Below are 21202 nucleotides of genomic sequence, written 5' to 3' on the forward strand. Positions count from 1 at the left end.
AATGTCATTGCACCTAGCATGGTCACAATATTTGCACCAAACCTCTATGCTTTTCATTTGTGAATTTAGCCGTTAGTGAATTGTAAGATAAAAAGAGAATTTGAAGACTTAAGTCCTGGCTCTATCAGTAGCTCTGTGATCCTAAATAAGCTACATTGATGACAAAATATCCAGTGAAATTTCTGAGAGGGCAATGAGATTGCAGTGAGAATCAAATGACATAATAATATATATAATGCCCTTTGCAGACTACTACAGGTATGGTGCAGAAACTAATCATTGTACTTCATTAAATTGCCAGATCAGAAGACAATTCCTTATTCTCTCGCATACTTTGTGCCTGGTACCCCCTGGGCAAGGCTATTGAGTGATATTGATAACTACTTCAGACAAAAATGTCCAGGCTTGGGCAGTTCCTAAAACGAAGAATTAGTTGGTAGGTATGTTCCAGGCTCCTGCAGGTTCTCAAGTCTAGGACTGCTTGCTCTGGATCTTGCAAACCAAAGCCTTCTCAGTGTCCAGTTGTTTTGAGTGGCACCCAGCAGAGGTGACTTTACCAACTGCCAGACAAGGACTTTTGAACATCAAAGCAAAGACAAGGAAGAAGTGATGGTGGGGGTAGAAAGCACAATAGGCCAGTGGTAAAAAGTGACTCATATTTCATGGGCAAAATTCTGACATTGGGTGCTAAAAAGAACAGTGTCTTTATCATACCTCCATCTTTATATAATTTTGTTTGCTAATATCCTGAAAATCAATAATCAGATGGAAAATATTTCGGTTGAAGAAAAATCAAAGTAACTATTTATCGCACATACAAATGTCCTCATATAAAAGAAGTTAGGTGTATGGTTCACCCAAACTAAACATAACTGAATACAGAGATAAGCATGCAAGAAAGGACAGATAGATACAGATTTAGAGATTCTGATATTTCTAACATCTGTCTAGCCTCTCAAGTGTGTATTAAAACATTGCTTTTTAACTGCACCTCAATGGAGCCAAAAGTTCAATTTTATTTCCCTTCAAGATTTTACATACCAATGACAAAACTGATTTCAGTTCTCTAAATCTCTAAATCTACAAAGGAAGTTTACACGTTAGGCAGTAATTTTGTTTTGACTGTATAGCATCCTTAATTCTCTTCTTAGGGCTCCTTTTTAAATATATGTAACACCTTCAGCAAATTTCTGGGTTTCTAAGTTTCACTTCTATATTTATTTTATGTGAAAACAGGCGAAAAGTATCAATTTAAACTTATATGGAATTATAAAATACCACTTTCTTTAAATAATATAACTAAAGGCTAGACATCTGTCTTTAAATTAAAAGAAAAAAGCCTTAACTATGAAAGCTTGCGAGTTACTTTGTTTTGTTAATTTAATTATTATTAATTTATTATTGTTAATTATTCCCCTTTTGAAAACTATTCACAATGGTGTCATCTCTAGAGCGTGTTGTGCATTAGGAAGATTCTTAGAATAATTTGATCTAAATACTGATGAACTTATGTAGCCAATAACAGAACTAAACTTCAATCCATTATTATTTCTCTTCTGTCACCATCCATATTCAATCAGTCAACTGCATAAAGTTACCTCTCAAAAACAATTAGGGAGCACATTGTAGACTCTTTTACACCAACTTTTGATAATGATTTGACAATGCTTCCATCTTAAAATCACAATCAGTGGTTTGTCAAGCCAAATCTCAGAACTAACCCAGAACTCTGGGTATATAGCATTGACAGAAAACATCTACCTCCAAAGAGAAGGGAAAATGGGTGAAATGAAAACAACTCCTTTACCTGCTGCACACTAGCGACTCTCATGTACGAGTCCAAGACGATCAGCAGAGGCACGTGGACATTTTTGCCTTGAAATAATTTGGAGGCTGGAAAAGAAGGGGGTGGGGAAAAAGAAGCAAAGTCACCATTCATGGCACCTATTTAAGTCTGAAGGTGGGGCAGGAGAGAAAGCAAAAGAAGTGAACGCAAGACCTCTGAATTCTCAGCTCGTTTTTTCCCTAAGGAATAGAGTTTGTGGCTTCCTAAGAGTCCAGGTTTGCACAAAGTGAGGGAGAGGAAAGTTTGCAAAAAGGCGAGGGACGGGAGGAGGGGCGGAGATAAAGGAACAGTTTCCTTGCAAATGATTACCGTGGTCCGCGTAGGTGAACACCAGCATATCTTCCAGAATTTGGACCAGTGTCTCTATCTGTTTTCCTTCCTGGACATTGTTCAGCCTGACTATCAACTTCTTCAAAGTTTCCTCGTCCTCCTCCTCGCACCCCTGACAGCTGCCACTGGCCATGATGGATCCTGCACCCAACAGGCCGCCCCTCCCGCACCAAGGCCCGCTGCTCAGGGCAGGGGCAGGGGCAGCGCCGCGGGCCACCGCTCCCGGGGAGAGCACAGTTCACTGCCGGCGGCCTGAGATACCCTCCCGCCCCATCGGCACCCACGCCCGCCTGTTTATCAGGAAGGAGGCGGCTCCCCTGCCTGCGCTGCCCTGCCCTGCCCTCCCTGAGCCCTCCTCCTCTGCTTTCTCCTCCCCTACCCAGGCCCCAAAAATGAGCTCAGTGGCCTGCGAGAAGCTCGCCAAGACAAGGCGTGGCTCAGAACTGTGGCGAGGGTGCAGCTTGCGCTGGGCTGGGCCAGTGTGACCGTGACCGTGGTCCCAGCGCGGGCCCAGACCGACCGGAATCCGCTCTCCCCGGCGGCGCTGTGGGGAGTCGCGCAGTAAGAAACTGACTCAGCTGACTCCTCCGAGTCCCCAGGCCCGGGGCCCTGCGGCGGCGGGAGGCGAAGCGCGGTCAGCAGCCTAGCCCACCACCCGCGGGACCCGCCAGCCTGGGCTCCCTCGGCCCCGTGGAAGGTCTGGGAACTAGGAAGAGGAAAAATGAAAGCTGCCTCCTCTCTTATGATCTAAGAATAGAAATCTGGGCGTTGGAATAAGAGGACACCGCCCAGTTTGGCCCCTTTTTGGAAAACATTCTCTTTAGAGTTCCCCCTATAGGGAGATGAGTAATTTCCCCTCAATGATGGAGAGAGATTTTTTGTAATCAAAATGTGTCCATCTAAATCCTTTTCTATGATTACTGTGACAGATTGTAAAGGAAGAAATAATTTTTTTTCCTGTTAGTTATTCTAAAGCTCTGTTGGCCAAAAGGCCACTAAAATTAACTTCCCAAAATTTGAGTTTGTGCGCCAGAGGATCCTGATAACCGGGGCACAAGAAAAAGGGTAAACTGAAATGAAAAGGTGAAAACAGAAAAGGTGGAAAATACAAATGTTAAACATTGTTCTTTTGGTATTCAAAATTACTTATGAATATGAGTGTCTATAAGCCTAAAGTTTAAAAAAGAAAAAGTACCAAAGTAATGTGTTTTTCAAGAAGAGAAACCCGTAAACAAAGCTAAAACTATAGACTAGGTAAACAAAGACAAGATGAGGTACTGCCTTCAGGTAATTTTTCCTGAGTCATTTTCAAAGGAGAGAATTTGACTGGAAATTTTAGTATTTCACAACTTAAGTGGTTTGTTTTCAATTTTATTACCTCATCCTGATGACAATTCTGAAATGAATACGACAGCTACTTATCCTTCTTTTACTTATGAGAAAATTGAGATTTAGAGTTGATAAGAGAAGAGCATTGCTGGAGTCACACAGAAGGTTGAGTTGAGGGCGGTGGCTTAAACCCAGGTATATCCTAAGGCCAAGTTGAAGGCTCTCTGCACTCTACCACTTTAATGAAAATCGGCTAGGCTTCCTTAATACATTAGGTTAGTAAGATTGCAAATTCAAATTCAATCTGAATATTGTAAATGTCTTTTGTTGTCGTAAAGACTTTTTATCTTTTACAGATACGTGTTAAAATATTTGCAGTTAGAGTGATGGAATGGTTAGGATTTGCTTCAATGTAATCCAGTGGTGGGGAAAACTGAAATGAGATTAAATATCAAAAAGAAGTCAATTCTTGACAAAGTAATAAAAAAAAATGCAAGTCGAATGAAAATCTCAGCAAGATTGTTTTTATAGAGATTTCAACAAAAGCAAAGAGCCTAGAATAGCCAAGACACTTTTGAAGAAAAACAAAGTGGGAGATTTGCCCATATAGTCATTCATTCAGGGGCTTCTACTAGCTTTTGTCAATTTCCCAGAAGAGGACAAAAAGCCTGACAATGTCTTACTGTAAATTAGAAAAATGTGTCTTTCCTTGCATGAAGACACAGCCCTGTGCCAGGGTGTACAAAGAAGGAGCTGGATTTCAGATTCCACTTGTTCCTTCAGCCAGGTAAATATGTAGACTATAAAGGGTAGGTATCTGGGCTTTTGACTCCAGAGGCAGCGGAACCATGCGAGGTTTATCATGTACTCCTGGAGAAGGCTTCTTGGATGAGAGCCAAGCTGATTTCCTCTGACTTGAATTTTACATATTCTTCTATACTTTCCATTATTAATTATGGGACACACCCCAAATAAGAACTAAATTTACTGCTCACCGACTACTTACTAGGAAGGTAGTTAAGTGAGATTATCTCCTTTCCTTGCAGTATCTACTGCCATATATTGCCAAGATGAAAGCTTCACAAAAAAAAAAAATAGAACAGACTAGAAAGACTACTCAGCTATGTTAGTTTCTTCTGTGACCCTAAATAATTGACAGAAATAAACCAAAAAATTTTGAGCTACATTTGCCATAAAAAATAATATTCATGTACTTAAAAAATTTTTTTAATAAAAGGAATTTTTAGAGTTTAAAAATTAGATAAAGGAATCAAGGAATACCTTGATGAAAAATGAATATAACATCAAGAAATTTTCACCTTTATTTTTCTGATTTGAAGAATAAACAGAAGAAAATGATAAGAGGCATTTTTATATAACAGGTTAGTACAAATGTTGCAACTGAAAGATAAATCTCAATGATAAAAAAGTAAATTAAGACAAACATCCAGAGTGGAATTTTATCATCAAAATTTATTACAGCCTTTAGGAATGTTATAACAAGTTCTCTAGAACACAGTATAAAAAAAGAATACTAAAAAAGCAAGTCACAGGATCCTTAAAATACAAAATACACATTTCATATTATTCCACAGTAGATCTCTGGCAACATAAGATAGATAAATAGAAGAGATGAAAAAGATAACAAGTTCTACTGGCTGCAAAAACTCAGGGTTTTTTTTTATTGTTATGCATTCTACACACAAACACACACACACACACACACACCCATGCATGCGCACATACATTCTATCTATAAATGATTCCAAAGAAGGATAAAAACGTCTTTCAAAGGTTAAGATATTAATGCGCTGAGCAATCGCTACAGCAGAAAGAAGGAAAAAGAAAAACCATAGCTTCAAATGTAAAACTAGCCATGAGAGTGATAGTGTTTCTCTGATATATGATACTTCTTGGACTTCTGGCTCAAGGGCATTATGTAAACATCCTGGGTAAACTTAAAGCCATTTTCCTTAGCATTCAGCAATGATTATGTAAGGCAGGAAGGAGTTCTTGCCACAGTGTAGATGACGACATAGGAAATAAAAGGGGGTATGGGGCAGTTGGAAATAAAGGGAGGCAAAATTTACTGAGCCCCTCTGAATCTTACTTTATGCAAGACAGTTTACATATATAATTTGTTCAATTCAACAACCCTAAGATGCAGCTATTACTCCTACTTTTCAAGAAATAGTGCTAGAGAAGTTTTAAATTGCCTAAATAAGAGGTGGTGCTGAGATTCAAACACATAACTATATAACTTTAAGACAATACTGACCAGGAAGGACCGGGAGGTGTAAAGGCATCACTCTATAGAGACAGAAAGAGAGAGCACCAAACCATGCAGCAGGTCTGGAGCCCAGATCATAATTGCAATGGTTATTAAAATTTGCTTTGACTTGAAAACCCATATCTAAAAAGATATTTGCACTCTGATGTTCATAGCAGCATTATTCACGGTGGCCAAGACATGGAAGCAACTGAAGTGTCCTACGATAATTAGCTAAAGAAGCTGTGGTATAAATACCTCAGCCATAAGAAGAGATGAAATACTGCCATTTGCACCAATATGGATGGACCTCGAGATGATCATGCTAAGCAAAATAAGCCAGATAGAAAAAGTTGAAAATCACATGATATCACTTACACATGGGATATAAACCTAAAAACAACAAAATGAATAGGACAAACAGAGACACATGGACATGGACTATAGACTAGTAGTTACTAGAGGGTAGGGGATGGAAGAGGAGTGGGGAGGTAGACAGGGTAAAGGGAGTCAAATATGTGGTGACAGAAAGAAATCTAACTATGGGAGGTGAACACACAATGTAAATATATATTTTATATATATATATATACCTTATTGTTAAAAAAAAAAAAAAGAATTTGCTTTGGCTAAGAGTATAAGGAAACTCGATAAGAATCTCTTTGACTTTTAACTCATTACTTTAAAACAACAAAAGGAGAATACTTGTTCTAAAAACTAAAAAATAAATTTGGACTCCTGCACAGTTAATTTACATATCATAAAATGTAATCCACATTTTGTTGGCCACACCAGACTAGAGATCCGGAAAGAGTCACGGTAGACAAACAGCAGTTCTTAGGAGCTGTCACCCGCTGCTCTGGTCCAACATCAGGCTCTTCTTTTTCTTCCATACATGCTCCGGGGCCACAGAAAGTATGCCCCCAAAGTATACTTTTGGCTACCATGTAAAAACTTCTTTTTTTTCTGCTCTGCATTGATTGGAGTACAAACTCTATGACACTCAATGAGTTTTTCTCACTTCTTTATCCTTGCGGTTTAGCCAACTTCTTTAATTCACAAAGTCAATAAATATTAAGAGAATGGGGAATTTCCCCTGTTTCTGCCACCAGAAAAGCAAGATGACTACTGCTGACCACATGACTGAGAGCAAGCACCATGGGCCACTGCTGCCTAAACCAGGGGACCATTTCCAATCCCTCCAAGGCTGTTGATGCCCTCTGTATGCAATAACTACCCTACAAATGATATAACTGACATAGTGATTTTAGTTTTTATGTACCTGATTTCTGCAATCTTCTCGTTTTATGCCTCAGGTAGAGGACTATCAACATGACAGGTACTGTGCTTTCCTCAGAAACGTCTCACTCCTGAATTTTGTCCCATTGTCTTTGAAATAACCCTGTCTCCATAGTTCCTTTTTCTTCTAAGAATATCTATTCTTAAGCTTATTATTCAGGTATTTGTTACTATGTATAAGCTTATATAAATACATGCATATGTATGTATATATAAATATATGTATATATGTATATATGAATAGCATATATAGTACACATTGCATGTGTATGATATATCATTATAAGTGAATGCATATATTACATATAATACATATTGTATGCCATAGAGTATACCTAATATATAGATAATTATAGTACTATATAATTTTTATATTACATAATTATAATTTATTATATTATAATTTATAATTAAGCATAGTTTTATGTACATATATATGTGTATGTATATGTAAACTTATATATATGAAAGAGAAAGAGAAAGAAAAAATACTTTAAATGAAACACAGTATGTTTGGGATTTTAATTTCCAGATGTTTCTTTTCTAGAAATCTGTGCCCACCGTAGCTTGTACCAGAGGGAACTGGTTCTGATCTTCTTTACCCACCTGCATTATCTCTGATCCTGTATCTAACATTGTTTAAATCCTGTGCCATCTGGCCCAAATCATCACCGAGGTGAATCAAGAGGTAGCAGGATGTTGTAATCGTCATCATTGCTGGAAATTATTTTGAATTTTTCTTGGTATTTTTTCTTCTACTTCACATTTCTAATTGTTCATGACCCGTGCGTGTGGGGGAGGGGGGGCAAGATTTATGGGGCTCAGAGATTAGATTCTTTCTCAGCTTTTGTTATTCTAAGGCCTGTCCTATTTTAAGAGATAAAGCTAAGTGCCAATGAAAGTGAGGGATTACTTGAAGGGGAAAGGGAAAGTGTGTAGGGGATGTTAGATTTTCTAAGATTTTTTTGTTTTGTTTTTAATGTCAGAATTGAGCAGTGGAAGAGCTTGGAGAGACAGGGCAGTGTTCAGTCTTAAAATTAAATTCCTACCAGGTGTAACTAGAAAGGTGGGGCTCTGGTCAAGGTCTTCCCAGAAGCCACTCAGATTCCTGAACCCATGTGTCGCCCACAAGAAGACCCGTGGGACTTCTGCAGGCTCAGACTAGGAGCAGGGCCAGAAAAACCCAGAGCACTTTCAGCCATTTCCTGGATCACATATAAACCTCTCTGGTTCTATGCAACCCCAGGAAAAGATCCAGAGATTAAATCTGCCATCCAGTGGAACAGCAGTTTGGAGTTAGAATTCAGCTGGCTTAAAGCAAATAAAGCTAGTGATAATGTTTGCACAATCAAGTATGCCATCTTGATTCTGCTGTTAAGACTTTAAAATTTTTTAATGTTAAAATTCTTTAACGCTTTCATAAAGGAGTCATTTATTCAACAATTTGTTGAATGTTATTTGTTAAAGGACATTTAAGTGCCAGGCATTCAGGATAAAATGGTTAAGACAGATATGCCAATGCTTGCATCCTAGCAGCAGGGTAAATTCAAAAGTGGAGCAAAATATAATATGCTAAGAATAAATTACAGGGTAAGACAAGTTTATCAGGGGAGTATATGAAGACCACATAACTCAGACTTAGGGAGTCAGACAAGAGAATATTCCTCCAGGAACCAGCATAGAGGGGAAAGAGTACACTAAGTGCTGGAGAAAGTAAGATAAACATGGAGTTCAAGGATGTGGGGGAGTGACAGAAATAAGTCCAGAGAGGCCACCAAGTTCAAGTTGCAGACGGTCTTAAAAGCAATGTTAAAGGACTTAGGGTTTTAAGTGATTGTTCAAACTTTTCATACCTAATACAAATTTTCATCAGGTTTCTAAAGCAGTTTTCTTTCTTCCATTGCACTTTGCATGCATATTGACTACAGCTACTGATTCAGCAGGAATTGACTCTCTGATTTGTAGATTTACTGGTTTGTTATCTCCATTTCTCTCAGAGCTGTGCTATGCAAGAAGTCATAAGAGCAATTTTATGAGTCACAAGTACATTTAACAAGAAAAGGGTAGTTTCTAATCTATTACCTGAAAAGTGGCCCCTTGTTGCAAAGGATTCGTTTGCCTGTGTTTTGCTTCCTTTGTTGCAATATCAAGCATCCCCATGATTGCAATAGCTCAGGTCCACTTCTGTCTGAAATAAGGAAGGGAAATTTACTTCTACTTTCAATTTAGGTTTTTATCATCATCTTTTAGTATTTCAGTTCTGAAAATGAGCCTACATTAAAAAACTAACCAGCTTAATTGATTTGCTAGACTAGGCAGAAGTCTTATAACCCACCTATGACTACACAGGTCCAGGCAACAGGGGGCTCAACACAGGTGGGTGATTTGCTCAAGGGCAGGATAAGGTAAAAGTAAAAATCAGCTATAGTCATATTTTTTTAAAAAAATCTTCTCTTGACTATGTATGTCATCCACATTTGGAAAATTAGGACAGCTTCAGTATTAACTTTGTCATCACTGGTTCAAATTCAAGAAGTGTTTCCTCACCAATAGCTAAAAATTTCCATTTTTTAAAGGATGGAAAAATTCTAATGAATGCTTTACCTGTTCAAGGAAGTTAGATGAACAAACCAGTATTATTCAGCTGAGTTTGTATTCGTAGCAGGCAGCAGAGTGATAGCTTAGTATTTAAAGAAAACTACGAACACTGGAGAGAAGACTTCGAATGCAAAAAGATATCTCAACACATTTTTTGTACTCCTAAGTGACAAGTTAGTTGGAAGTAAATTGGATAAAGTCAAGGTACACAATAATCCACAAAGCCAGCTAGAGAGTAAAATTAGTTTATAAGGTGATAGGCTTTTGTGTTCATTGAGTTTGATAATTTATCTAATTCTTGTTATATTTTAATTTTATCAGCTTGAATAAATTTTATTTGAGATTCATGATATGAACTACTAAATAGTTTATGTAAATGCCGCATTTTTCCTGCTTTGTAGTGGTCAGTAGTATCATCCACCAGGTCTTCATGACACACACTGATACTACACAATTGTATCTAGTACCCACTTCCACATGGTCTGGTCTTCTGTGAAGGAACTAGCAAGCCTGTGTGAGAAGCCTGCATGGCTGTAGACATTTTATGTGTTTCAAGCCCTGGTCCTTGAAAGCCAGTAAGTTTACAGTTTTGTCGGTGTCATTAATGTAATTTAGCAACTCTGATTTCAATCATGTCAGTGATGTGGGAGCCATTACACAGATTGGCCATCTTCCCACATGAGAGACAAGAATGAATGTTTAATGATGCAGCACGGCTGTGTGGCATAGAAGTGGACCTTTAATTCACAATTACTCATAAATACACTGTGACTCTCTTAACCTGAGATCCATTTAAAGTGAGTTTGAGGACAATGCACCATTGTGACCTGTTACAATAATAAGCAATGGGGAAAGCGGGGAGGTGGGAGGAATCTTTCATTTTGTTAGTCATAAGCTTTAGAACCCCTGGCCAAAACAACTGGGGACCAGGGGTTCATAGAAAAGTAAGCAAAGCAGTTGCTAAGGTAGACTTATATTAGAGATTAATGCTGTATGGAAATAAGTAATAATATTAGAGTATGGTTTATTTCTGAGATTTACTGAAAAGGAACATCCTCTCTAAAGCTGAATTAAAATAGAGAGCTTCTGATTAAACCAAACCCAGCAAATATCCTGAGACTAAGTATGTAACAAAAGAGCTCACAAAATAATATACTAGTCACAGTGTTCATTTCTACCTCAGCTGTCTAAAATAGATAGGTTTGGAGATTATCTCTTACCTGGAAGATTAAGAGTCTTTTGAAGACAGTTTTTTACAAAAGTGGATCTGCTAGTGACATTAAAATAATCCTTAAAAACATCAAAATTTAGTTATCACAGTTCTTGGATGAAATTAACAATAATAAAAAATAACATGGGTAAATTATCTAGAACAATACCTGACATATGATTTAAATGGTTGTTATTTATTAAGCCTGGCATAGTTCTAAAAAAAAAAAAACAACTAATGTTTATATACTTCTGTTATTTGACAAAGACATACAATTTTTTATGTACATATTAGTATATAGATTACATTATTAAAGACTGAATGCATCATGAACAAAGCATACTTGTATGAATAGGCACTTAACAGACATTTTTTTATTGTAATAAATTCTTATTATAAAATTTATCTAAAAAAACATATTGATTATCTGTACTTTAGTAAATAATTCTCTAGAAACATTTAACTAATCTGTCCAAGCAATTCCTACTTATTCGTATAATAAGGGAACATTTTAGGAAACATAACTTAAAGAACAAACACATAAATTTGTAAATAGAAAGATATAACCTTACTGTGGATCCTAAGTAATGAGGAAAGCTTAGAAACAATCCTATTCATTTAAACAAATTTGTTGATGAAATAAGTTTTATAATACACCTCCTTGATTCCAGGTATTGTGATAGGTACTGAAGATTTAAAAAAAGGCGTGAGCTCTGCTCTCAAGCAACTCAGAATCTCTTACAATTTGCCATCAAGAACTTACTTCCATGTCTATTGAGGCAAACAGCTATCATTACTTAACATTCTTTTTGGAAATTCTAGGTAGGGCATAAGAAACAGAAAATAACTTTTTAAAGAACTTCATTATTTGCAAGTGATATTGCTATGAGTCTAAAAAACCTAAGTGAATGATTACAAATCTTTTAGAATTAGTAAGAGAGTTTACCAAAGTGATATAAAACAAACTTTATGTTTAAAAATAGTTTGCAATAGAAAAACAGTAAAGAGTTTGTAAATAGGAAAAGAGATTGTAATAAGAAAGGATATTTTACATAAATAGCAACAATAAATGAAAACAAAAACAAAAACCCCTAGGGATTAACCTAAAAAGAGATGTGTGCAGAGTCTATTAAACAAACAAGCACATGTAAAAACACAGAAAACACCTTTGAATTTATTAAATACATAATGAGATTGGAATAAATGGACATCCCATGTTTCTAGATGAAAAAATTAAATATAATAAAGCTCTATAAAGATATTAATTCACCCCGAATTAATTTATAAATTTAACATAATCCCAATCAAAATGTCGGTGCTTCAATTACCATTAGCGGAATTACATATGATGTATCTAAAAGTTAATCTAGAAAAGCAAGTTTGTGGGAAAAGCTAAAAAAATTTTGAAAAAAGGGAATTATGGGAGATTTACTCTACATAAAGCATAAGGCAAAAATAATAGAAGAGTAGACAATTGCTGTAAATATTATTAGATAATGAAACTATTGATAGATCTAATAACGGATCTTAGTAGTCACCAGAGAAACATTACAAATCAATGGGGAGAAATGAATTATTAAAAAAATAGTTGTGAAGAAACTCAAATTATTGGAGGAGGGTATCGAATTATTTCTCACATTAAAATATATACCACATAAATTCAGCATGGATTATGGAACTAAATGTAAAATATAAAAATGTGGAAGTGCTTTCTGAGTATAAGTTTTTTAAGTCTATCATAAAGACAAATATTACATTTATTTGAATTTAAAGTTTTTAAAAATCCTGTACATAAAAATGCACTAAAATTTTATCTGTTAAAGGACAGAATATATTTGTAAAATATATGGCGGGTAAAGGGTTAAGATCCTTTCTCCTTTCTTTCCTTCAACAAACATGTATTAAGTTCCAGCCTATACTGTGTAGGAATTGAAGACGCAATGGCAAACAACATGGATTCAGTCCCCATAGCTACTGCTACCCACAGGGTACCTCTGTGGGAACTGGAGAGAAAGAGGCCCCTGTTGCTTGCAGATTGTGGAATTAAGGACTGGATTTTAGGCTCCACTAGCTCTCCTTTTGTGCCCCTGTGAAAGAAAGATGCAGAGCCCTACATGGGGACTCTTCAGTTCTCCTGCTCACAGTCAAACAAACAAACAAACAAACAATCAATTGAACAACTTTTATGCACAGATACAAGACAGAACAGAGTAGGGAGCAGTTACCCAGAACTGGGAGAAGTGGCAATAAACTGAGAACTGAAGAATGAGCAAGATTTACACATGAAGACAGAACAGTGTACACGCAAAGATGAGACCCTCGTTTTGTAAAAAGCAACCAGTAAAGAAAATATTGGCACCGCAAAGTAAAATTAGGCAAAATACACTAAAATTCATAAAATTTGCAAGTGATATTGCTGTGAGTCTAAAAAACCTAAGTGAGTGATTACAAAAACAAGAAAATTTGCTTATACTATTAAGTAATCTAAGAAATGCAAATTGAACCAACAGTTGAGATATTTATTTTCTTCTATAAACTTGATAATACTTTTTGTGTTAAAAAGCCCTGAAAGAATTCATACCTTTTATTTATAATAATTTTCTTTTTTAAATGCTAATAACAAATGATAACAGAAATGTCAAAGATGTGTGCCATCAACTGACAAATGTATAAACAAAAGGTTATATATCTAATGGAATACAGTTCTAATACATGCTACACCATGAATGATCTTTGAAAGCATGGTAAATGACAGAAGCTAGTCACAAAAGACCAAGTATATGGGAGGGAACAGGAAGAATGGATGGGAAGATGATAACCAAAGGGTATAGGATTTAAGATGATAAAAATGTTGTAAAATTAACTAGTCATAGCTGCACATATTTGTGAATATACTAAAAATCATTGAATTGTACACTTTAAGTGGATGAATTGCATGCTATATGAATTATATATCAATAAAGCTTTTTAACAAAACAGTACGTATGATAGCAAATAAAGAAAAAGAAAAAAACTAATACTCTAAAAACATTTAAGTGGTTAAACAATATCATGGTACAAGAATAAGCTGGAATAGCATATGTGAAACACTATATAATGTTAAGGTGTAAAAACGCAGTGCTATTTATATCTATCTACATCTATCTATATAACACTAACATTGGTTATCTATTTCAGAATGTTCACATTTGTAGGTGATTTGTATCTGTTTGTTTTTGTTTTTGTTTTGGTTCATTAAAACTCTTCCGTAGTATACGCGTCTGTTTATTTTTACAATGGAAGGAAATGACACATTAAGGAGAAAAGATTAAAACAAATTAGTAAAATTTAAAAAAATGCTCCAAACTAAACCTATAGAGGAAAAACATAGGACCTGAAAGTTAGAACACTGAAATTTAGTAATTTATTGGGTTTCTTTTTCATTCGTTCCCTTTTTAAAAAATGTATGTGATATTTTATGCAATTAACTTTGTGCCCTACACTTCCTGTGGTGAGCCACAAGCTATTTAAAACATATTTTCTCTCATGTGAATCATTCAGAAGAAAAGGCAAGCTGTTCACAAATGATATACTGCTCTAAAAATCCTATGTTCTTCAAATTTCAATGTAAAAAGAAAAAGGAATAATTCAATGGATACTCCATAATAAGATTTCTAAGCTAATGATTCACTTAGAAATGAAAGAGAAAAAAAAAGAAGTAAAGAGCTACTATTAAAATTCTTGAAATCATAATACAACTTTTAGAATTATTTAAATTACTCTTTTTCCTGAAATGTGGAGTTTAAGCACATCATCTTCACCTTTTCTAAATTTAAAGAACATATTATGATTATGTAAGAAAATATCCATAATTTTGGAAATTTTTATGTTGGGAGAGAATAACAGAATACCTGTTATTTTCTTTAAAATACTTCAGCAACAGGAAATAAAAACAAAAACGGATGAATGAAACATTAAAATTTTGATAATCATTAATTTTGAGTTATCGATATATTTGGGTTTATGTGTTTTGAAAGTTTTTATAACAAAACATTTTTTAAGTGAAAGAGATATTTGAAATTTTTTAAAAAGAGTATAAATATCATCTAAAAGATCAATAAATTACACAAGGCACAGAGGAAGCTTACAAATCTCAGTTAATATAAATATGCTAAAGACACTTAAATTTGTATTGTGACTCCAAACATTAATAAGCCATGTGGAAAAAAAGTCCAACTCCATTCTCAGTTAAAAAGTAGAAGAGGTAAAACTCTGACCAATGGATACAAGCTCAAGACAAATATTCCAGAGATGGAAGAGGCTGCCTTAGGAAGTTATAATCTACCCACCCCTGGAAATGTCAACTAGACTTTCTCTCAGAAAGGCAGTTAGGAAAAGACTTCAGGCATCAAATGTGGGGCTGGCCTAAAAGTCCTTTCAGCTAACTTTGTTATTTAACCCAAGTCGCTGAGGCCTAATAATGTGCAGGTTTCTAGGTCCATGACTATTGTGCCAGCCCTGCTCAACCTCTAGGTGCCTGTGAAATAGCATGATTTCACAGGGTTGTTGTGAGGATTATATATATAAAGCATTAGAATAGTGTTTGGCACTCAAAAATATTTAACTTTTTACTACAATGATTAACATCATAAGCTTTGAAGTCAAACATCTGGTTTCTAACCCCTATTCCTCCATTTACCATCACTTATTTTTTTAGCATCAGGTAGTTTCTTTAAATCCTTTTTTTAAATCCCTCCATGCTAAACTTTGGGTAACAAGTGCTAAAATTTGGTAAGTAATGTATACACAACATAGATTGACACTCAACAAACGATATTTATTTTATTACAATAATAATGACATTATTATGTCCTCCATTTCAAAAAATCTATAATTCTAAGAAAAGTTACTAAATTATATTATTTTAAAATTTGATTTCCAATGCTGCTTTTGAGGCTACTATCTCTTGTGCTTGAGATTTACTTTGATAATATAAAACCTACCGCAGAGAGCGTTTGCTGAGAGCCGCACTGGTGTTAACAGAGCTGAGGAACCCTCTGATTTTTGCTGGCTGAACTCCCACCAGGGCTCATCCACTGACTGGCTGATAATGTCACAGTTGACCTGTTCCCTCCAGAGCATCCGCATCCCATTACCAGGGGGTTTTCCCAGAAATGAAATCTCTGTGGTATTTAAGAGTTATTTTAAGATCTTTGGGAGAAAAGATAAGGAATACAAAATACAAGCATTGCAACATTTTTCAGTAGGCTGTTACAAACTTATCAGCATGTAAGGGAAAAAAATGATATTTATCATTCAGATTCAAGATAGCCATTCTACAACAATTTAATTTACTGCTTTGTTGTCCAAGAAATATTTTCAAATAACGTCTGTATATTTATCTTCATATCTCTGTAATTGAAACAAGGAGTCCAAAACTGTGGATACTTTGAGTCAGTTTTAATTATGAAACATGAAATTTGGCACCAGCATATAGAATGATATTCTTTCTATAGTAAGTAGTCAAAAGTATGTAGAATATAACTGAAAAAGAAATCCAAAATAAGTGTTTTTTGCAATTTAGCAACGTTAAAGATGTATTATAAGAAGATAGATGAAGGCTTAAGCCACTCTATTAACTGGTTATTTCTAAGTCTGGCCAAAAAAAAAAAGTTATAATGTATATAGAAGCTCTTAACAATCTTATTCATTATTTTTATACAAAAATAATTCAATATTAAAGGTAAAACACAATTATGACTTTAGTATTTGAACTAAAGTAATATCCATCATGGCCAGTTTTATTACTTTTTTTCTTAGTGAAAACTGTTTCCATTTTCAACATTTTCTCTAAAAGGTTTTCTGATTATGAATATTCTGAATAAAACTAAAGATGGACATTTCTGGGCAATTTTATTAAAGTAAAATAGAAAACCTACACTGAGAGATTAATTTTTTTGGTGGGTATAACTCAATCAGTATATTAAAATTTTATAATTTTTTAAATGTACTCTATTAAATATGTTTTGAAGTTTAAGATTTAAATCTTCTAAAACATTCTGCAATATGTTGCCCTTTAAGTTATTCCTAAGAGTTATGCGCTTAAAGGAAAGACCATGTGAGGACACAGTGAGAAGAAACCTATCCATAAGCCGAGGAGAGAGGCCTCAGAAGAAAATTTGTCAATACCTTGATTTTGGGCTTCTAGCTTCCAGAACTGTGAGGAAGTAAGTTTCTATTGTTTAAGCCACCCAGTCTGTGGTATTTCGTTCTGGCAACCTGGCAAACTAATATAGGATTGTTATGAAGATTAAAAGTTAACATATAAAAGTGATTGAAAATATGAGTTTCCTATTGTTATTGCTTGCCTCAAAGTCAATTTTCTATATCTTCAGTTCTTAAAGCTTACTTGCTCCTTATATGTAATGATATTCAACTGTTTACTGTTTGCCCTTTCAGCTAATTTATAAGCTCCCAAAGGAGGAGGTATCGTGTTGGCTTAAGTGTTTGAAACATATTAAAGGTTCACTAAATATTACTAAATTAATGAAGGCCACATGGCCGATGTAGGTGTTTTACCGTATTATTTTTGCTAAAAATGGGCTGATTGATTTGAGCATTTCTTCTTTCACGCCCACTTCCAAATTCATGTCCCATTAAAAATATAATGTAGATTACAGATCTAAATATTATTTCTCTACAGACCTTACAAAATGATGTTGAAAGAGCAGAGGAAACAGTGACAACATGAATGATGACAATGCTTCAGTAACCATAAAAAAGTACATTAAGGTGACCTCCATAATGACCTCATGGAAGTGAAAGCACATTTGTAAAAGCACGCTCCCTCCCATTCTCCAGTGTAGGTAGTTTTACCTCTATGACAGTAGGCATGCAAGACAGGGACAGGGGTGATCTGTGATTTGTGAGTTTGATGGAGCAAGGTCAAAGCCAGCCATATAAAATCCCTGGTCCATTTCCAGAAACACAAGCACCATTCATTAATCTGAAATATATCTATGTTCAAGTTGTAGAGCTTAATGTGAGGAATTCGATCCTGCTTGTAGCCCAGACTCCTAGAGACTCCACTGAGATTCACATTCCTGAGCATGAAATAGGGCAAAAGATGCAAATACACTATTTAGTTTGAGGAAGGTTTGCTCCTTGTTTTCTACTTGAGAATATGACAGTGCATAAGAGGTAGCAAGAATATGATCAGTGGAGTTGGGCAATACAGCCAGGCATTCAAGTATCAGATAAGGTTCATAGGGACAAAAGCAACATAATTCCTACTCTATTAATAAGACAATGACTATGACTCATTCCTTAGCAAAGACAGGAGCATCGTGAGACCTTGGAAATATCAGTATAGGGTGCTATTTGGTCAAAAGAATCAGTTAAACACCAGTCATTTTTAGGAAGGAAGGAAACTGAAACAGGATGCTTGCCTAATTTAGCTTCTTTACTATGCATTTTGTCTCTATGGCAGTGAAAAGAAGCTTTAAAGATGACTTAAGAAATCTGTTGAAGGTGAGAGAAGAACGCATAACTAGAGTAAACAGGAGGTAAAGTACGTGAAAATATCTATGACCATTGAGTCTGAAAGAGGAAAGAAGATAAACATCAAAATTCATAATATGACGACAGGTTTACACAGGACAGGTATAAATTTCTTAGCCAGGACACTCAGTGTTAGAATAGGAGAGGACTGACTTAATGAAATATCAGAACTGTACAGGAACTTAGAGGTCATTCTAATCCAATTGTTAAGGGTGGAAAATTTTCAAATGGCCAACTTCTGCTTCTATAATCTGCTTGCTTGTTTAATGTAAACCAGGGTGTAGCTCTAAGAGATATCCTGTGCAAAGATATGCTAATGGCCAATCTCTGCTTCTGTAAACCTGCTTGCTTGTTTGATGTGGTTTCAGGCTTTATATAAGCTCTCTCCTCTGGAAGCTCAGGACTGATCTCCTCTAACCCTGCATGGTAAAGAGTCAGTTGTCGCCGGCTAATAAAGGCTCACAATTCATCTCAGTTGGCCCCGTGGGTCTTAGATTGGATTGCACCACAACACAATCCTCACCAGAAGTCAGGGAATCAAGACCCAGAGAAGTGAGGTGACTTTTCCAGGGCCACCCCAGTGGTAATAGCAGAGCTGAGATTAGGCCTTGTTTCCCTATCCCATCACCTCTCCTGACTATTTGTAGGCCTCACATTGTACCCTGCATGGTAAATGATACAATGATACCTACCATGGAATCCCTTTCAGGCCTGTTCAATTAATTCTCCCTTTGCAGACCTGGATCAGACAACAGACGAAGTAATTTATTCTAAGGTAAAAAGAGCAATAACTATATGCCTTAACATTTTTATGGATTTCTAATGAGCATGCTTGAAGAGGGAAAGCCCTAAACTGAAGAGTCAAATGTCTACGTTACCATTCCACAAAAGATAATGAAAGCAGGGCCACTGTTCTAGACTTTCTAAAAGTATACAACCTATATACCAAGTTCTCTTAAAAAAAAGACAGTGGACTCAAAGTGGATTCGCTTATGCTAAGACTAATGATGCTGAACTGAGGCTTGACTTAATTACAGCATTGGTTCTCTCAGAAATAGAATCTTAAACCAGTCAATTAGGAATCACCTGATCAGCATTAGATACGTGAGCAACCTTACAGATCCCTGCCATCTCTATCAGATGACCTTTCAATAACCAATTCTTTTTTTTTTTTCTTGCTTAGTGAAACTCCTTATTCCTGATCCCTTCTGTCTATAAAATCTCTTGCCTTCTATAGCTCTTCAGAACTTCTTTCTGTCTGCTACATTGGACACTGCCCAATTCAGGAATCACTGACTAAAACAAATAAGACCTTTAAAATTTACTCAGTTCAATTTCTTTTTACACAGTTTTGGTGGTAGCAGTGGCATCTGAAGATTCGGAGACAATGAGAAACACAGGCATCGATATCCACTGAATGCTTTGAGTACTCTTTCTCAATATTTCAAAGAGCCACCGAGCAAGTTCCTCTTGGATCTGAACTCTATATTTTGTGTCCAAGCTCCTTGCTCTTATTGGTTTTCCAGTCCAGGGTTAACAGATCACTCTAGACTAACAGGAGGCTCCAACAGAGCACCCACCCTTAGCCCCTTGTTAGTCCACAGTTGCAGTCCATGGCTTAGCGAGTCAGCTTGGGATGATAGACAGTTCCACCTGGAACTCCAGCCCCTAGTCCTGGTCCTGTCTGCAGTACCGTTTATTTGGTTACTTCTGATGTCCACAGTCCCATTTCCTGGGTTACTGTGAGTTTATGCTAATGTGCACACAAAGTAAAGGAATGATAGATATATTGTTAATAGGGATCTTAGAAGCCAAAGCTGCAAAATTGGTGGGTACAGGTCGAGCACTTAGAAGCTGTTAGAGCACTAGCCACTTAAATCTAAGACTCCTGTCCTAGGAGAAGTTGGTTACACAACGCGCTAGATCACCACTTGGTCACAAGTCAACCTCAAGAAAATTTTCATGCAATGAAGTACACTATAAGTCATCACAAAATCCCCAACCTAGCGGCACATTCCTTTTAGGTATTAATTTGGTTCTGAGATATCCAAGGCTTAACTAGAGAAAAAGGAACTTCAAGTTCTAAAGAATTGAATGCTCCACCTTTCAGCATACCTGCTTATTTTTAAGAACTGTGGTCTCGGAAGCTGTAAATATCTACAATAATAGCAAAATCTTACTAAAGACATGCACTTAAAAGTTAGGATCCCCAAATCAAAGAGAATGGGAATCCTATTTTAATTAGCATGCAGAAGCCTCTAAAAGGTTTCAAGATTTCAAAATAGATTCATTGAAAAATACAAATGAAAAATTAAAGACACAAGAAGTACCCAAAACAAAAGATAAGACTGTCTTGACTCCTACTGTTCCCCTCTATCTTCATTAATCTGAGTTCTCACTGAACTAATCCTCTACTCAATTGCCTTTGTACTCTGAAGAAACTATTATACAGTTAGACTTTTATAAGACCACTGGAGACTGCCCAGTAATCAATCCCCTTTAGGTGTTTTCCACTTCTTGGTCAAAGACCAAACTAAGGGCTCAAGAATATTTTAAACTTGAAGATCCCCAAAAGTTTTCTGAAGCATTTAGAGTCTTCATCGGGGCCCATGATCCTTGGCTGGCAGATCTTTGCCAGCTATGAACATACTGGCAGGACCTAGTGAAACCCAAATATAGATGCAGAAAGCAGAATGGCATAACCTCGAGTGATATTCGAGATCTATCTCTAACATGCTCCTCTTAAAAACCAGAAAAAGCTCACAAAACAGCAACCAATCTT

General features: G+C 36.0%; 1 protein-coding gene across 2 annotated transcripts in view; it reads right to left on the bottom strand.

Moving 5' to 3' along the window:
* Window positions 1-16034, bottom strand: part of LRRK2 (leucine rich repeat kinase 2) — a 126089-nt gene extending 110055 nt beyond the window's left edge. Inside the window, exons 1-4 of one of the 2 annotated variants that reach the window (XM_016151688.2) lie at window positions 15864-16034; window positions 10892-10961; window positions 9156-9261; window positions 1808-1893 (exon numbers count right to left, since the gene is read on the bottom strand). In XM_016151688.2, the coding sequence (XP_016007174.2) occupies window positions 1808-1831 (24 nt within the window). In that variant the 5' untranslated portion in view covers window positions 1832-1893; window positions 9156-9261; window positions 10892-10961; window positions 15864-16034. Of the gene's footprint in view, window positions 1-1807; window positions 1894-2155; window positions 4545-9155; window positions 9262-10891; window positions 10962-15863 lie in introns of those variants that run through there. The other variant, XM_016151687.2, reaches the window with a different exon arrangement.
* Between the last annotated feature and the right edge of the window lie 5168 nt (window positions 16035-21202).

Source organism: Rousettus aegyptiacus, unplaced genomic scaffold (assembly GCF_014176215.1).
Source record: "Rousettus aegyptiacus isolate mRouAeg1 unplaced genomic scaffold, mRouAeg1.p scaffold_m13_p_2, whole genome shotgun sequence".
In the NCBI taxonomy this organism is placed as follows: domain Eukaryota; kingdom Metazoa; phylum Chordata; class Mammalia; order Chiroptera; family Pteropodidae; genus Rousettus; species Rousettus aegyptiacus.